We start from the raw sequence: 18,067 nt of genomic DNA on the forward strand, positions 1-18,067 counted from the left end.
CCCTGCACCCCAAGGCTGCCAGTGCCCCAGCAACTCCATTGATGAGCAAGCCAAGGCCAACATTTATCACGAGATCTAACACTGTTAGCAAGCAGTATGATTCAAACACTCTGCCATCTGAAATGCCGAAGAAACGGAGAGCTCCTTTACCGCCTATGCCAAATTCTCAGAGTGCTCCCCAGGAACTTGCACAAGCCCAGGTCAGACTGGCATCTGATATTGTGAAATCTAACAGCCTTGATAGGAACGAACAGGTTAGTTACATTTGCTTCACTTCTCTTAAGACGTTTAGACATGATAATCCTGATAACCCTGTTAATATCTGCTGAGGCTTGAAACAAATGGGAAATAAAAGTGTAGTACTCGCTTTTAACAATTTTAGTTTGAAATAACTATAGAAATTGAAAGATGTGTTCCTTTTAAACTTCATATCCCGTGTCCAAAGTAGCTGCTGTATTTTGAAAAGGTAAAACTAACTTCTTATATAAGTTGGTATTGTGAGCACCTTTTTGTTCTTTTGGATGAATAGTTTATATGTTTAGATGTGAGAACATTGTGTTACTTTGTCATATCTAGTAATTGATGTTTTGACATTTCCAGTCATTTCTTAATGTTTTAGTTACATGTGATAACGAGTAGTTTGTTCTTTACATTACGTTACTAGAAAAAGGTGGAAATCTTGGGGAGTAGTCTTAACGTTCTTGTGCTCCCAGCAAGTTAAAGTAACGTTTTTATTTTAATCAAATAGGGATGTATTTAATTGAAGCCTAGACATGTAGGCTACATTTTTAAGTAACCTATATATCCCATGCAATGCAGAAATTCTGCCAGAAGAATTTGGGAGAATTGGTGCATTAAGTATTATCCTGGTATTGCACAAATTGTCAACTGTGAATTCTAACTAAAGGTCAAGGCTAAAATTATAACTTTTTTTTTTAATTTCATACTTTGCTTTGAATGCAGTATCTGAAGGTGGTCTTTAATAAATGAGGTTATTGGCATGCTAGAAAAATAAAATGCAGAACTAAAGGAAATACAAGTCTGAGGGATTAATTTTTTATTAGACCCAGAGACAAGAAATTTCAAACTGTGGCTTCCTTTATCTTTATGGAATGATTTACTCTTTCATTGATGCACAGAACCACAAGAGAGCACTGTTTAACAGAAGTTCTGAATTTGTGTATTGTGTCCTGCTGAAAAGCTTTATCATTTGAAGAAGACAAAGGTTTCTTTCTGTATTTTAATAAAAGGAACCTTGGGAGAGAAAAAAATCATGATCTCTTTTTACCTCCTCTTGTTTGTCTTTTAATTGAATTCAAATTTTTTGAAAATAATTTATTAATGTCAACATGCTTTAAATGATTAATATCCTGTTATGTCTAACAGTAATGTATGACTGCTGGGCTAGGATCTGTCACTCAACAAAATTGCTTAGATTTATTATTTTGTACTGACATTTCTTATTCATCTAAAGTGATTTGACTGAAGTTGAACAGCTCACAAAGAAAGGACAGAAGTCTAGATTAAGTTATATTTTTGTGTGTATTTTGTATTTTGTACTACTTTGTGCAGCTCCCTTAGAAGCCTTTGGCATGTGTGCTTTAAGATGACTTCTGTTTTATTCTGATTTGATTGCACAGTGATTTATCAGATAATACAGAGCTTGGGACTTAAATGTGGGCAAATATTTGCTCTTTGCTTTGAATTTTATTAATTCATGTAAAATATTTTGTCTTTTTAGTATCTACTTTCCAATAAATATCATCTAATGAATGAATTTGGACTGCATAGTACATATTGTTCAACTTGATCAGGGAACTCTTAAGAGGGATCCTATGAGAGACTTCCTTGGAAGATAAAGCTGCTTCTTGGAAGAGTGCTGAGATATTTCCAGAGACAGCCTTCCGGCAGCACAAGAGTGGTCCATTCCCCTAAGTGGGAAAAGGAGTAGGCATAAAAATAGACAGTCTCATTTAAATGTGCTACTGAGAGAGCTCAAGTGCAAAAATAAGCATGTGAGGGATGGGAAGGGGACAGAGCAATTCCCAAAAAGAAATACAGAGATGCTTCTTGGACGTGCAGAGATGCAGTTAGGAATGCAAAGGCAAGCCTGGAGCTCGAAGCGGCAGGAGATTTCCAGAATAACAAGAAAGGCTTTTGTAAGTTAGCAGCAAGCAGAAGTCCAAGGATGAAGGATGAGGTCATCTACCTTTATTGTAGCAAGGTGTTTGTCACAGTCTACCACAACATTTTTTCGTTGAAGAAGTAAGGTATGGACTAGACAGATGAACCACAAGATAGGACAAAAACTGGCTAAACAGCTCCAGTGGTGGTGGTTAATGGCTCAAAGTCAGACTGGTTGTCAGGTGGAGTTCCTGAGGAGTTGGTAGTATGGCCAGTACTGTTAAACATCTTTATAAACAACCTAGATGATGGAATTGAATGCACCTTCAACAAACTTGAAGTTGACACCAAACTGGGCAGAGGGGCAGGTCCACCAGAAGAGCCACCATTCAGGGAGACAATGACAGGCTGGAACTGCATGAGGTTTAAAAAAAAGATGCATGTGAAGTTCTCTATCTGGAATGGAGTAATCCCAAGCACCAGTACAGGCTGGGGTCTGGCTATGTGATCCACCTCGCATCTGGTGTACTTAATACTTTTTAGGCCACACCTGTACTATTATGTCCAGATTTGGTTCCTGCAGTTCAAGATAGAGATTAAAAACAAGGCAAGAGTCCAGTGGAAGGCCACCATGATGTTTAAAGCTTGGAGAACGTAAATGTTCTAGCAAAAGGAAGGCTCAGATGGGATCTAATCACATTCTTCTGATACCTAGAAGGTGTTAACAGGGAAAGTAGAGGTATATTCTTCACAAGGATGCATGGTGACAGGATGAGGACCAATGGGCACTAGTTGCTTCAGAGGAAATTCCATTCAGATACAAGAAGAAAACTCATCGCCATGAAAACAGCTGAACATTGGAATAGGTCACTCAGGAAAAGTGGTAGAAGCTCCCTCACCAGAAATATTCAAGACGTACCTTGACAGACTCCTGCAATAACCTAATCCAAGACCTTGTGTTCAACAGAAGGTTGGACCAAATGATCTCCAAAGGTCCCTTCCAACTTACTTTTCTATTTCACATGGGTGAATCAGACTCTTGATTTTTCAAAACAGTATGCACATAATTAGGAGAACAGAAAAAAATATAATAGGGCTTCATCACTAACAGAAACCAACAAATACTTGTTTTTGCTGTGAGGTCAAGCACTGCTTAAGTAATGCTGGCAAGGGGAAGATTTGGAAGCTTGTTTCTCAGAGCTTCCACTGAAGTCTCTAAAATAAAATAAAAGGTATCTCTAGCTATTGAGAATTCTGGTCTCACTTAACTGTAAAATAAAGGAAAGTTCCCTTAAAAACATAAGGTATTAGGCAAGGGACACTGTAAAATAAAGTTATTTAAATAAAAATGTCATTTACAGGCTTTGCAACTTTACAAATTAAATTGGGCACTATTTAAATACGTAGTAAGAATCAGTCTTTATTCCAAGGATTGACATCCTAAATATGGAATTTGAAATTAAACATAAAAGCATTGTAGAATAAAGTCAGTTTTGATGGTTGAATAGCATTTTTTCATCTGTATCATGTGCATTAATGTTTTCTCAACCCAAAGTGATCAATTTATACTCGTTTAATCCAAGTCAGTTCTCAGTAATGAGGCAAGTACAATGGTCACACTAGACCACCGTTATTTTATTGTAAACAGTATAAGAATTTGGTGTCTCATATTCCCCACTGTTGAAAATGTGTGTCCTGCTGGTAGGACTTAAGGTGTTTTTTGTGTTGCTCACCAGGCTGATTGGTGTGTTTACTGGGCTATTTAGTATGTCTGGGAGTTTCGCTGTTGTTGCAGTGTCCCATTAAGTTAATTTACAGAACTTAGGGTATACTTAATTTTTTTCTTAAGCGTTACTTTTTATCTGCTTTTGCCTTACAAGAAGCATTTCCTTGCAAATCATGTTGCTTTTAAGAATGCCTAAGTTCTGAAGCCTGCACTTCAGTTTATTTGGCGGACTGGATACATACTTTATTTCTTCTATGGACCAGGGTGACCTTCTGCATGTGCCTTATTACGGACAAATCTCTTTTGTAACATCCACAAGGAAGACAAAGTGAAATGTCAGTTTTGCCTGGATAAACTGTTTGCCTGGTGTTGATAGAAACATGCCAAAGTAGTAACATCAGACAACAGTGAAATGAGCCAACTTTAAGGGAACAGAGCTCTCACTGTTGTCTTTCTTCAAATTCACAGTGTATTGTAGTCCAGTTTCTCACAGTATGAAAAAGGGTTTTAATGTTTACCTCCTACAGCTTCTCCACTCCTCTTCCCTTAAAAAAGAAACTGCTTTCTCTTTATATGAGCAGTTAAATTCTGTTTTGAGGGTTGGAATTTTTTCTGCCTCAATTTCAGAGTGATTAAAGCATTAGTTTTTGGAGATAAGTTCCTATTTTTAGGGGAGAAATTAGTACAATGGATGTAAGGGTAGCTTTTACACGTTATTATGTAGCATGATTTGCTCATTCTATATGAGACTCAGAAGATGACTAGTAAGTTTAAATAGTTAATATTTGTCCAGCAAATTTCTATGTTAAATCAGATTGGAAATGAGCACATTAGTCTTTAATACTGAAATCCCTCACTTGTCAGTTCTAATTTTGGACAAGATGCCTCTTGCCAGAAGTATGTTTAGAACTAGTTTATTTAAACTTGCAAGTAGAGAGGACTCTCAAGGGGTTTTGCAAAGTGCTGTTGTGTAATGCAGTATGTGTATTTTCACAGTTTTCATAAAAGTGGATGCAATTTTCTAGTAATAACACTTCTTTAACAGAAAATTTCTTATAAAAGAAAAGCATTTGATTATGTCCAAAATGCCATTGCTGATTTTCTTTCTAATGCTTTATTTATAAAACTAGACTGTGATATCTTCATTTTATCCTGTGAATGTTTGTATCCTTACACTGTTTTCAGTTATTGTAAATAAGCATCCGTAAACTATGCTTGGGTAGGAACAATTAAGTGGAGATTTTTAGTCAAAACATTTACAGTTTTAAATGATGGATAGAACTTCTCAACTGTAGAGATATAGCTTGCTGTTATTTACACAACCCTAACTCCTAAAGAAATTTAAATCTCCAGTCTACCCCTTAGAAAAGTAAGGGAAGTAGAAGATGGGAGAATGGGGGAAGGGTGGGAAGCAACTAAACTATCATAAAGTATTTCTGAAAAGATATATTAGCCACTGTCACAGAACAGCTTAAAATTTCTGGGAGGGATGAGTTCCATGCTTAAGAAATTACACCAGAGGCTCAGTTGCCTGAGACTTGATGGTCAGCCCTTTAGAGGAGAGGTTGGGCAATGACCTAGTGAGCACTATGAACATCAGGGAGGTCCTGAATAGAGCCAGGGTTACCTGGGAGAAGAGAGTGCTCAGGACTAGCTGTTTGCTCTTACTGAAGTTTGCATGAAGATCATTTGATATGATTCTGATATGATTCAGAATTGGTGATGGAACATTTCATGCATCCACTTCTCAGTATACCAAATGCATAACCTTGTCCCCTTAATTGTATTTACTTCTGTACCAGCAAGTGTGTAGATAAATCATAGGAGAGAATAGTAGTACCAAGAGTTTGGACAGAATAACACCAGCTGAGTTTCTCCAAATATATCCTGTATGTCCTTTCTTTCCAATAGGTCAGAGGTATATTACTTCCTCTGTAGTACTTTGGCTAAGTTTAAGTATTTTGGGAAGCTTAAGTCACGTGATAGAAATTGAGTGCATTAATCCTTGTAAGAGGAAATGCTTTTTTTTTTTTTTTTCCTGTTACTCCTTGGACATACATTTGCCTGCATACTTGTACAAAGGGAAGAAAGAAATACTAGCAATATGGCTAGCAATGTGCTGTGATATCCCAGTCGCCTGTATATCTTCTGTTAAACCTAGTTACCTATGGAGCAAAAGAGGTAGGTACTGGTGGTGTGAAAATGTGACCCTGGTGTAAGGTATGCTTTCCAGCACACTGAAATGCTCCACCACTACATTCTTTCCCAAATACTTCCCCCCGACACACTTCCATTCCAGTGGCAAAATTACTTTCCGTTGTTTTTTGAAATGATAGGAAGGGCCAGGCACCATGTGTGTCACTGCTTACAGAGCCTGGAACTCGGGAAGTGCTGGCCTCCACAAGTGTCCGCTTGGGGTGGCGTGGGATTTGGTGCCAAATTTGTCTGTACACATTTGAGGCTAAAAACCTTCATATCCACTCTTGCTTGTTCCAGGATGAGGAGGGTGTACAGTGTGAAAAGTGGAACTCTTGCATATGGTCTTGGAAGTTAGGATAGAGTTCACTGGTGTTTCTGCACAAGCATGGTTAATTAGTGATTCTAACATGAATTTTAATTTAAGTGTAACTGATAAAGCACTGGTTATCATTGGCAGTTGGTATGACACATGAACACCCAGATGTATATTCCAAAACTTTGTCAGATACATCTTAATAACATTATTTTAATTTTTTTCCATCTGTTTAAAGTACTATTTTCACATTACAGCCTTTGTTAGGATTTGAAAGCTCTTAATATTCATATGTTGAATAATTCCTGAGAAAATCTGTTCAACACTTGAACCTTAACTGGAACATTTAGTACTTTCTCGAAATCTCTCTTTGCAAATCGTTTGTTTCTTTGGATGCAAAGGGCAGTAGAAAGGCTTATAAAAATCTTCTAGTAGCATTTGTGCTCTTACGCTGAGAACATTATTTCCCCCCTACACACGTACTCTTTCTGTGCAGGAGGGAACTCTGGTGACATCTGTTTAGTTCAGCGAGTATGCGCAGAACTCTGCCAGCCCAGTCAGCTGAGGGAGCCTGTGTGAAGCAGACGAGGATGCAGACCTTTGAACAGAGAAACAGTGTCTTTGTGCAGAATGGAGGGGCTGCAGCCTGGAGAGAAGAAAAATAGAACTGCCCAACACCAAGGAGAAAAATGATTAAACAATAAAAAAAGCCTAATTTGGGGAGATATTATTTTTGACATCCCCCCCTGAATAAATTTAGATGCTGAATACTATTAATTCTTTTTTTGTGTGTGTGTAGAGCTATTTGGGAGCTGTGAATAAGAAACTATGACAGTGTAAAGTGATTTTTGTTGTGTGACGTTTTAATCTAGAAACTGACTTGTTTAAAAACTATTCAAGCATGCAAGTATTTTTTATTAGGAGTGCTATGTCCATATCCTCTGCTGTTCTTAAAAGAACATCTCACCTTGTGCTTTGTTTTTTCTCCTTAAAACCCCGAGTCCTGCTTTGCTGTAAAAGGTTTTAGTTGCTTGCTTTGGCATTAAAGTGGTAGAAGAATTGTGCAAACATTTTGGACAGTGTTGCTCCTTACAGTGCAGTAAAGTATCTAAGGGATCTGTCATACCTGACATCAAGGTGGGACAAAACAGATGACTGAGTATGCCCAGGGTAGCTCAGAGGATGGTTTTCACCATCCCAGTTCATTCATTCAGGTATTCTATTGAGATCTAACAGGAGCTGCTAAACACTGCTTCACAGATGTCTTGTGCCAGTATCACTTCTCTTGTGAGTAATTTTCTTTATAGTTTTGATTGTGTACAACCAAATACTCTAGCTTTTGGTCTTTAATATCCCCCTTACTGTAGGATGTGTATTTGTTCAGTGGTAGCTTTCTAAATGATAAGCATCTTATTCCATGGATATTGACACAGTCAACAATTCTGTTGTCAGTGATGTTTTTGAAAGGATTGTCAGTGAAACAAAAATTTGTAGGTGTATTTATGCCATCTCTGTTCCTCAATATTCTGCTTTGTGAAGTGGGCTGGTTAACTGAAGCACGGAGAAGTTCTCTGAAGATGACCCCACATCCAGTTGCTGTGTGGATCCGTCTAGATATGAATCTAAGAAATTAATCTTACTGCTGGATTTTATTATAATGTCGACTAGACAAGTGATTTGGATCAAAATTACTACAGAAATAGGCAGCTGTGTCTAGTACCAAAACAGACTCCTTTATTGCTGGGATCCTGAACGTTACCATTCTAATAGATGTAGAAATGCCAGGTTTCTTCAGCATAAGGCAAACTGCAGTTAAGAATGGCAGGCAAATTTACAACCACTGTCTTTTTGAGACACAGAATGTATTTTTAAAACAATTTAAAATGCAATTGGACTGCTATATCATAAAACTATGAAGTGTTCAGCAGGTAGCTTTTGTCCATGTTTTAAATGGTTTTGATTTTTTGTGAAGTAAAAATTTTTTTTGTCTTTTGCTACAATGATGAGGACATTATTACACTTAAACATCAGTAGGTATTATAATTATTGTTTTTACAACTTATTACAATTTAACTTCAGTAAGTATTATAAGACAGTTGTACTTTCCAAGATAAGTTTTGAAAGCTGGCATTCAAAAAATTTCTATAAAAGTTCAAGTATTTCAAGTAGGGAAAAAAAATCCTAATAATTATGTATACAGCCCAATTAGGACTGCTGTTGAAGGAATGGAGAAGGAAACGTTGTGTCGTGTCATTGCAGTGCGGTGTAGTTGAAGCTTCTTTCCACAACGATTTTTAGCTACTTTTAGTAAAGAATTATTTGAGGGTTGTAGAATAGCCTTTGGGCATAAAAGAATTCAAATTCTCTTTTATGCTATATGTAACAACTGATTTTCTTTTACTGCTGTATCTTGTACCTCTGTGAATATATTCAATTACTCTAGAAAATGTTTGTTTTTTTTTTTTTGAAAACTACTCCCCGGAGGAATTAAGAGGAGAAATATAATACGTTTGGTAATAGGTATATATTCTCTCTTTCCCAAATGTATATTATAAATACTTTTGGAGAATAATTACTAGAGCTATTTTGCTGGTTTTCTTTGATTGCTAATAATCTTCTTCCTCCCCTGTCTCCCTTCTTAGGCCCCTCTGGAATTAGTACGGAAGGGTTCTCTGCCACTCAGTGACACCGCTTCCGTGAATAGCTCTCTACGGAGGATGAAGCGCAAAGCACCCTCACCACCCTCTAGAGCACCAGAAGATCAAAGTGAAAGCAGTAGTGAGACTGGTAATCTTTTTATGCTGTTTAATTGGGAGGTAACAGAAAGTATGGCAACTTGGCTAAACATTAAAGAAATACCACCTTATGAGATAAGAACTTTAAGTAAAAATATGAGTGCCAAACATCTTCAGATTTTAAGGAGCAGTAATACTACATGATGAGATTGGCTCATGTAGTGTGTGTGAGCCGGCACAGGCAGGACGCAGGAACAACCACAAAACCACAGATGAAATGCAAAGAGTAAATTTATTTTCATTACCTCGCCAACCAGGGGATCCCCGAAGCAGCACCCGGGCAGAGGCACGCAAGCGGGGACACAGGCACTGCGGAGCTCAGTCTATGCTGGAGGATCACTGAACCTGCTGTTTTCACCTGTATATCAGGGATTCACACAGGCATAGTTTACCATGGTTGCTTTGATCTTTCCCGCAGCAGGGCAGGAATCTCAAGCATGTCTGATAGGGTGCCTCTAAGTCTATCACAGGCCTATGTTTACCTAAAAACCGATGTTCTACTTGTCAAACACATGAGGGTAAACAACAATTAGTATGATACATGTGTTTTTCTACACCACAGCTGTAAGTCACTTGAGCGTGTTTTACAGTGCCTCTTGCCAATCTTCCATTATTTTCCCACAAGTGTGAGAAAGCAGGCAGGTTTTAGGGCATGCAGATCAGAAAAAAGCAGAAAATACCAAATTAATTATAGTTAGGTTAACTATAGCAATTATGTTTGTGTTAGTCAGATGGACAGCCTCGGGTGGGGAGAAAAGATTAGCTTCTCTGGATCAGAGAGGGTTTAATAGGAAATGGACTGTGAAGAATTTTAGAGAAAGTTTTGTATTGTTCTTCTGTAATTCTTCTGTTTGATCAAAAATTCAAGTCTCTGGTTCAAAAATACCTATGAGTTGAGATTTAAAATATCTGGCAAATGTGACAATGAGCACTGGTTGCTTAAGAGAAGGTGCATTTCTTGAAGAACTCGCCAGTCTGTAGGATCACAATTTAACATTTTATCTAGAACTTTTGTTGGTGCAGAAATTATGAGGCAATAAAAAAGCTTCTTGCTTGACTTTTTGCAGTAACAGAGTCAACAGAATCAGTCCCTACTGAAGTGGAAGAAAGAGCCACCAAAATGCAGTCCGAAACAGGTTGGTTCTTTTTCCAAATGCATTGATAAAATCTCCTTCATGGCAAGCTATGCTAATTCATAGTAATAAATTACTATACTATAGATGTGTCATAAGTATAGAACTAATTTTAATGCTTCAGATCAATTAACTTTTCCTTTGAAGTACAAATATGACTTTCTAAAATAAAGATGTCTTACCTTTTCTGTCTACAGAAACACACACAATATATTTTCTATTGGTCTCTGTGCTTTACATTTAATAAATTAAACATTATCCCCGTTTTCCCTCCTCCCCCACAAGTTGTAGACAAGGACAAGCCAGAACTTCTGTGATTTTTGTATATCTCATAACAAGCCTTTCAAAAGCTAAAGCCCAGTCTTCTTTTCAGAACCCTGCCTTGTGCTGCACTTGACCTGCATAATCTAGGGGTAGGAGCAAATCTGTGCCTGACTTTTTGTTTGCATCTGAACAGCCTTTGAAAACATAGGTTGTAAATATAAACTGTATGCATAAATAGTTGTTCATACATTAAATGAAATCATTTGTTGGTCCTATGGAAAAAAATGTGATATATAAAAGTATAGCTATTTAATATACAATTCTTTAGCTGCTGAACTTAATACTTTTTTAATTTATGCAGTTTGTACTGTTAAGTACTGTTGTTTGTAAGCATCAGACTGTAGGGATCAGATACAAGATACAGCATCTAGGAGTCTTCTAAAATTTGTAAAAGCTTTTAGAATAATCAGTGCCAGTACAGTCTGGAAAAATCACTCTTCAATGTATTTCACTAAGAATGAAATATATAAACACTAAGTATGTGGAGTGCCACTGGCATTATATGAGGCTAAGCACTCAATTTCTGTGCTAGTTGACAGCAACTCTTAAGTAGTTTTCCAGCTGTTTTATTTGGAATGCCAATCGAATTGGTTGGAGTGGTAAAACGCAAATGTACCACAACAAGAGTTGAAAGTCTCACTTGCCATCCTAGGTCTCTGGCAAAGGGGAAAAATATAAATCAGTAAATTTGGGCTTGGTTTGTGTTTAGGGCAATTTATGTAAATTGTCAAAAAAGACGTTTAATAGAAATAATATGTAACAATAAATGGTAAGTATGAACCTATACTGTGCAGTCTGAAGTTGAAGACGTAATGAAGCTGTAACCTTTCCTTTTCCTAGCTGTAGCAGATAGAAGGTAGTCACTTCTAAGTGAGTGGCTCTTAATGATGTTTTATTAGTACTTAATTTTCTGTGTTGAAAACTATGTTTACCTACATATGATGAGTCTAAGATGATGAGCAAAGTTGTTATACTATGATTGAAAATCAAGGGGTTTGGTTTTCTTGAGTTTTTCTTGTTTCTATTTTAAGATTGTAGATCCGTGCTAGAATTTCTGCATTTCCCATCACTGTAATGTCCAAGTGCTGCATAGATAAACAACCCTGAACTTCATAGAAATGGCTTGTTTGCTTTTCCATAGATTTAGGAACCTCTGCTGGAGGCATTTGAGTTTTGTAATTTAATATTTTAATTTAAGCTGTAATGGAAAGAAATAGAAAAATGTAATCATCTTCACTGGGCTTAGAACAATCTGTGTCTGAGCTCTGGGATTTACCTCTGCAGTTAGTGACAGTCTTCATTCTCTAGTTCTGCTGCCGATGTCTTCATGCAGCGTCCTTTGCTGAAGACTTAATGTAATGTGGTTTGTTGGGTTTGTTGTTTTTTTTTTTAAATGTAGAGACAAGTCACACAGCACAGCTTCCCTGCCTTTTTTTTTTTTTTCCTTTTTCTCATGGGATACTGCTGCTCTCTGGTGGCATCTCTGAAACTGTCCTGAGGCCTATGTATAAAGGCTCCTTTGAGGAAAACCCATCATGCTGTGAGAACCAATATTCACCTGTAGCAAAATCAACTGTAGTACACTTGTCCTAATCCTAGTTTGAAAATTATGCATATTTGGGTATTAGTTTAAATGGTTAAAATAGTTCAATATCTCTTTAATTACTAAGTTGGATATAATTTTAACTTTCAATAAACTTGGTTGTTCCTTCCATTTGGATTAATACTGCTTTGATTGTCAGGCTTCTGGAAGCATTGTGAGTTTTTGCTCAGCTATGACTGGCATTCCCAAAGTAGTTCTGTTATGCATTGCTACTTTAGCAAATAAGCAAAAAAAGTTAAGCTGCAAATATAGCATTACCTTCTGCCCTATAATGAACCATTAAAAATGTTCAATTTGGTGTCTAAGTAGTGCATAGCTAATAGATGTGTATACGTTAAGTGGAACTATGCTATATAATTTGGAATAGGCAACATTTCTGTTGTGAAATGACAGTTTTCCCATGGTGTAAATATAGCCTGTACCTTGACAAAAGTAGTTTGAAGGCATACATCTACTAGAATAAACATTGACAGAGAATTAATTTGAACATTTGGGATTATAAACAACAATTTTTTTTCTCAGTTACGATTTTTGTTCCCCTTCCCGAAGTTCAATTAATCCTCAGTCTTTTTTCTAGGGAAAAGGATGAAATGGTGTTTAAAAAAATAATTTTAAAATTACAGATTTTTAAATAATTTCCCATGAAGCAAATCCCTTGATATAATCTTCTTGGTTACAGTATCTCTTAAGACCCTTGTTAAGGACTATAGAGTCACGAGGAAAAACACTGGCAGATTTGCATGATGGTGTCAGGCTTTCTGGCTTTGGTGCTTACAAGCATAATGGCTCACAGAGCAGAGTCAGCCTATTCTCTGTTGTACAAAGAGTATTCTTACTGACTCAAAGGAGACTTGCAGTTGGTATGTCAGTCATCTTATGAGGTATGTCTTCACAATGTCATCCTGTAGGCTTTAATAATGTTCTTTCAGGGCTAATTAAAACTCAATGACTAATGTTCATAGGAACTAAATTATACACAGACGAAAACGCAATTTATATTATATATGGACTAACATATAGAGTATATAAGCAATAAGGCAACAATACGTAGCCAGTATTGCTGTAAGTACTTCCTAGCAAAGTGCTGCATATAAAAACTCTAAATTGAGGGTTTGGAAACAAGTCATAAAATCTGAACTGTTCCTCTGGGGTGTTAACTGTGTGATGTAAGTGAAGGATGGCTGTTAAATGTTGTTTATGTATCAAATGCATTCAGACTTCATTCTGCTGCAGCAGCGGTGGCCCAGGTCTGGAATGAGATCCAGTAACAGATGAAAAACCACTAGTTGAAATTAACACCGAGCAAGGCTGATATTATGCTGACAAATGAAGTAGAGCACTTTGGAAAAAGTGCGAGGGTTGTTTTTGTTTGGTATTATACATTCATAGGTCAGGTTAGTCCACTCCAAAGCTTGGAAGTGTTCCTAGCACAGCAAAGGACAGATTTTTCACGTAGCAGGAATGTCAGGAATGCCTCCTACCAACCCAAGCTAAGTTTCCATCCCATCAGTATAGATACAACTCAGCCTTTGTTATACTTCTCTCCAGAGGAAAAGTGATAGAGATGACAGCAGTGCCTGGGCACAAAGCCATAGCAACTCCAGAATGCTTCCATTTGTCTTGTCAGAAGTCCTGGCTGTGCTTTGTTGTATAATTCAGGTTTCCACAGAGTATTTAGACTGAAGGCCTTAGTCTTTGTTCCTGTGGCTGGTGATGGCTCAGGCCCATGGCATTATAGTTCTCACTGGTGAAGGAGAGAGTGTTCTTGAGAGCTGGTTATGGGCTGTGGAATAGTCTCAGCAGGTTTGATGTTTGCCCACATTCTGTTATGCTTTGTTTGTGCCTTGTGACATATATATTTATCTTTGCACACATAAAATTGTACTGCTATCACTAACATCATCTCCCAAAGTATGAGGCTGCTGGTATGACTTTTCCCTAGATGGAGATGAAGGGACTGGGGGGGGGGGGGGGGGAGAAGGCCCTTACTAATGGTAAATTCTTAAGGAGTCCCTTTAATACCAGTGTGGCATATTTGTATGTACCTGTGCTTAAATCACATGGAAGGAGCTCACCTGCACCACTTTGCAGTCTTGCCCCTCTTTCCCTGGGGATCTAAATCACCTCTACATTCAGTGCTATGACACATGTTGATTGCATTGCTTAATATGTAACTACAAAGCATTATTACAAGAGTGCAATACAAAAACTAGAGTTAAATAGTAAAATGTTTGGCTTTTGTAGTTGCTCTGTAACTGTGAATGAGTAACTTTGGTATTACTGAACTCTTAACTAATGACCCTATTGGAAAAATTAAAGTTTCTGTTCTGTACTGAGATCTTCTCCAATATATACAGTCTTCTATTATGTTTCTATAACAATGTACTTCTCTAGAAGTACTGGAAGCATTGTAGGATACCAGTCTGTACAAAAAAAGTCAATCTTAAGATTTTTCATAGTCTGGGATCTGCTGCTTTCCAGTATTGCTTGCTTTAAGCCAGTATTTTGTTTTCATTGTTAGCCTTGGTTTACACTTGGAAATTTACCGACACAACTTAGAAAAGTCTGAAACCTAACTGCCCAGGTGCAAGGCCTGTACCTAAAAGGTATTGGTGTATGCAAAGCTGACAGGAATACCCTGGTCAGGTCAGGCAGAGTGCACTCCTTGTATGGCTCGGTTGTTGCCGGTAGCCTTCCATGGCACCATATTGCACTATATAGATGGAGTTACTATCTTCTTTGTGTTATAGAATGCAAGTTGCAAAGCCAAGAGGTTAATTGTATGGTCTACTTACTAATATCTGAAAAATATGAATCATCATCTTGTAGGAACATTGCTGGCAGGGAAGTAAAGCTAGAGATGGTTAATCCCTCTGGAAATCAAAATAGCTGGATGTATTAGTTTAACTTTAGTTACACTGATGTACGTGTGTCCTAATCCAGTAACTAAACCTTTTAATTTAACAATGCTGTAGCTGAAAACTTCATTATTTTTATGGATTAATGCTTTTCTATGTACTCTATTTTTGTGCGTTTTTACTGTATACAGTGCACTGCACAATATACTTCTATGATTTAATACATTTAGGATAATTATGGGAAATTTTTGATAGTGATGATCAAAACACAGGCAAAATTGAGATTTAGTTTGCTCTTTAGTTCTCTAGCATACCTACTCTGATATAAAAAAAAAAAAACGTATTTTAAACCTCATTGGGGAGCTAATGGAAGTACTAAGAAATCTGGGTAAAATAAACTGTGTGCCCCCATGAAATTTAGGATTATGTTATTGTTAAATATATTTTGATCTATCCTAATCCAGTACTTGGGTTAAACAAGGAAAATGTTACACAGTAGTTACAGATGCAGAAACAGATGGACAGTAGCATGGTGATGAGCATATTCTTGTGTGTATAAAGAGAGAATTGGAAAGAACCAGAAAATATTGTGAAGTTAAAACTCTGAATGAGTTGTCTTTTTTTTTTTTTTTTTTTTTTTTTTTTTTTTTACTTGAATTATGAAAGAAGTCTCATTTTTCCTTCTTCAAACTACTTAGGCTGACTTCACCAGTCCCTTTGTATCTACACCCTGCATTGAGAGCTGTGGGTTGTTTTGTTGTTTTGTTTTGTTCTGTTTTGTTTTTTCTTCCTGTGGGTGTAGATGTAAGGAGTTCAGAATACAACCTGGAAGAAATTGATGAAAGGGAAGAGATGAGTGTGCAACAGAGAGAGGACAGTGAAAGTACAAATACCTCGCTCAGGATAGGAGAGGTTACTGCAGCCTTCAGCTCTGCTGAGGTACCACTGGAAACTGAAAAAAATGATCCTGCTTCATCAGCTCCAGTTCCTGGCAGTGTTTCTGTAGACAACTCACAAAGCTTCAAGGAAGAAAAACAAGAAAATATGAGCACAGATGGCAAGTAAGTACGTTTTGTGACAAAGAAAGGAGCATTAGGGAGGGAATGGGGGAGGCAAATAAAATGTAGAGTGCTGTTTCATTGTGGAGCACAGAATAGAGAATTGTGAGAGAGGAATGAGCTTAATATGCTTAGCTTTCATTGTAGCACTCTTCTGTGCACAGTAATTCATGAAGCTTTTCAACAAAAATGACAAAGAAGTGTTCTGCAGGCTATTCTGTTTAAGCCTCCCTTTCCTTACTACTCAAACAGCTGGACCCCAAAAAGCTGAACCTGGCTCTAAAATACCCTGCATATTTACTAGAGCAGCGTGCCGCGAAAAGATTTAGATTGATTAGTTAAATGAAAATTTACAAATTAATTCTTACAGTTGGGGACAAACAGGTAGATTGGCCATTTCTGTTCTTCTGGACACAATTATCTATTGTTTGCATATTTGTTTTGGTTTAAATTTTTCTTTTGTCTTTTCCTTATATGTTAGCCAGTTGTCTTGACCTGTCTCAATCCATCTGCTCTCAGGAAAACAAGTTAATTCTGCCTTTTTAAAGAATAAACACATTAGTTTCCTTAACCGCTCTTTTTCCCTTCTGGTGATGCTGTACCTTTGCCCTTCAGCATGTTTGTTAAACTACCTGACTCAGCAGGTTTCCAACATGAGTTAGCGCCTGCTTGAAATAAATGTTGATTGTCCAGAGAAGTCCCATTGTGTTAATGTAATTCACTCTTTCTCTGTTCCCTGGGGCAACTAAACTGGCTACTGTTCCCAAATTAAATTGAAAGAACTATTTCAATTATTGTACTGAAGCCAAAATGTGTGACCCCCCCTGTAGCCAAGAACTTTCAAGGTAGTATGGAGAGCTTTGACTTGTATTTCAAGGGTCTTTTTTGTCAGTCTAGGGCCAAATGGGGCTTTGCAAAAATCTTTGGTGCTCTGTCCTGACAAATAACTGTGCCACTTGCTTGGGAGTGTCTGCTCTATGGGGATTTACAAGGAGGAGGGTCGGCCAAATGTTATTTTTAAGTTGTCTTGAACTTGCAAATTATCAGACCTGTGTTATTGGGCCAGTTTGGCCAATTGTCCAGGGGATGTTTCTTTTTTCCCCCCACTAACTTGTAATAGCCTTTCATGGCCTATAATCCTGGTGAGTATCATCTAGCATGTACTGTGTTCTAACTTTAGAGTTTGGCAATTCTTTCTTTCCTGAAATATCACAGGGATTCCAGAATGAGGACTAGGGTTTCTCTGACATATTTCTGGAAACCTTTTGATAATTCAGATCTTTTATGTAAGATCTAGTTACTTTGAAGAAGTGCTTTTTAATCAAACCAGGGATGCGTGTAATATTCCAGTCAAAACCACTGATTTCTATAACAATACTCTGTGGTGTTTTGTGGCTTTGGGTTTGGTTGGGGGGGGGGAGGGTGTTCTTTTTGTTTGTTTTGTTTTTTGTTTTTTAAACAGTTCAGCCTGTTGTGAATACTTCCCTCAGCTGTGTTCACGGGAAGGAGACAAGCAAGAGTACAGAGTGCAGGACTGAGCTTCAACTTTCTTCCAACAATGATTTTGAGAGCGTATGCTCCTGTTTAGTGGTTTATTGGACACTTACAGTATATTTTGGACTGTACAAGGAACATGAGGATGGATGGTTATTGAGGAAGTTCTCATTTTAAATGATTCAAAGCAGATGTTTCAGCTCAAGGCACTGGTTCCTGACAACTAATACATTTGATGTGGCAAATGAATTGGAATCTTCACAATGCCAGTGTTTGTAACTACGGAAAATAAAAATGTCTTAGAGATGTAAATTTGAAGTTCTAATAACTTTTTTTGAAGAGAAATTTTAAGTATTTAGGCCAAGGACTTAATATTTCCCCCAAAAAAGGTCAGGGGTTTATTCAGCATTTGTGCGGTTCTCTTGTCCCCCGTGATCTGA

General features: G+C 37.3%; 1 protein-coding gene across 8 annotated transcripts in view; it reads left to right on the plus strand.

The window, feature by feature from the left end:
* The window catches only part of COBLL1 (cordon-bleu WH2 repeat protein like 1), a 90,004-nt gene that overhangs the window by 61,895 nt on the left and 10,042 nt on the right, over positions 1-18,067 (plus strand). For 5 of the 8 annotated variants that reach the window (XM_030018212.2, XM_030018209.2, XM_030018213.2 and 2 more), the window contains 4 exons: positions 15-254; positions 9,005-9,149; positions 10,225-10,293; positions 15,869-16,136. In XM_030018212.2, the coding sequence (XP_029874072.1) occupies positions 15-254; positions 9,005-9,149; positions 10,225-10,293; positions 15,869-16,136 (722 nt within the window). The remainder of the gene's footprint in view (positions 1-14; positions 255-9,004; positions 9,150-10,224; positions 10,294-15,868; positions 16,137-18,067) is intronic. The other 3 variants (XM_030018208.1, XM_041124449.1, XM_041124450.1) reach the window with 3 other exon arrangements.

This window comes from Aquila chrysaetos, chromosome 6, assembly GCF_900496995.4.
Source record: "Aquila chrysaetos chrysaetos chromosome 6, bAquChr1.4, whole genome shotgun sequence".
In the NCBI taxonomy this organism is placed as follows: Eukaryota; Metazoa; Chordata; class Aves; order Accipitriformes; family Accipitridae; genus Aquila; species Aquila chrysaetos.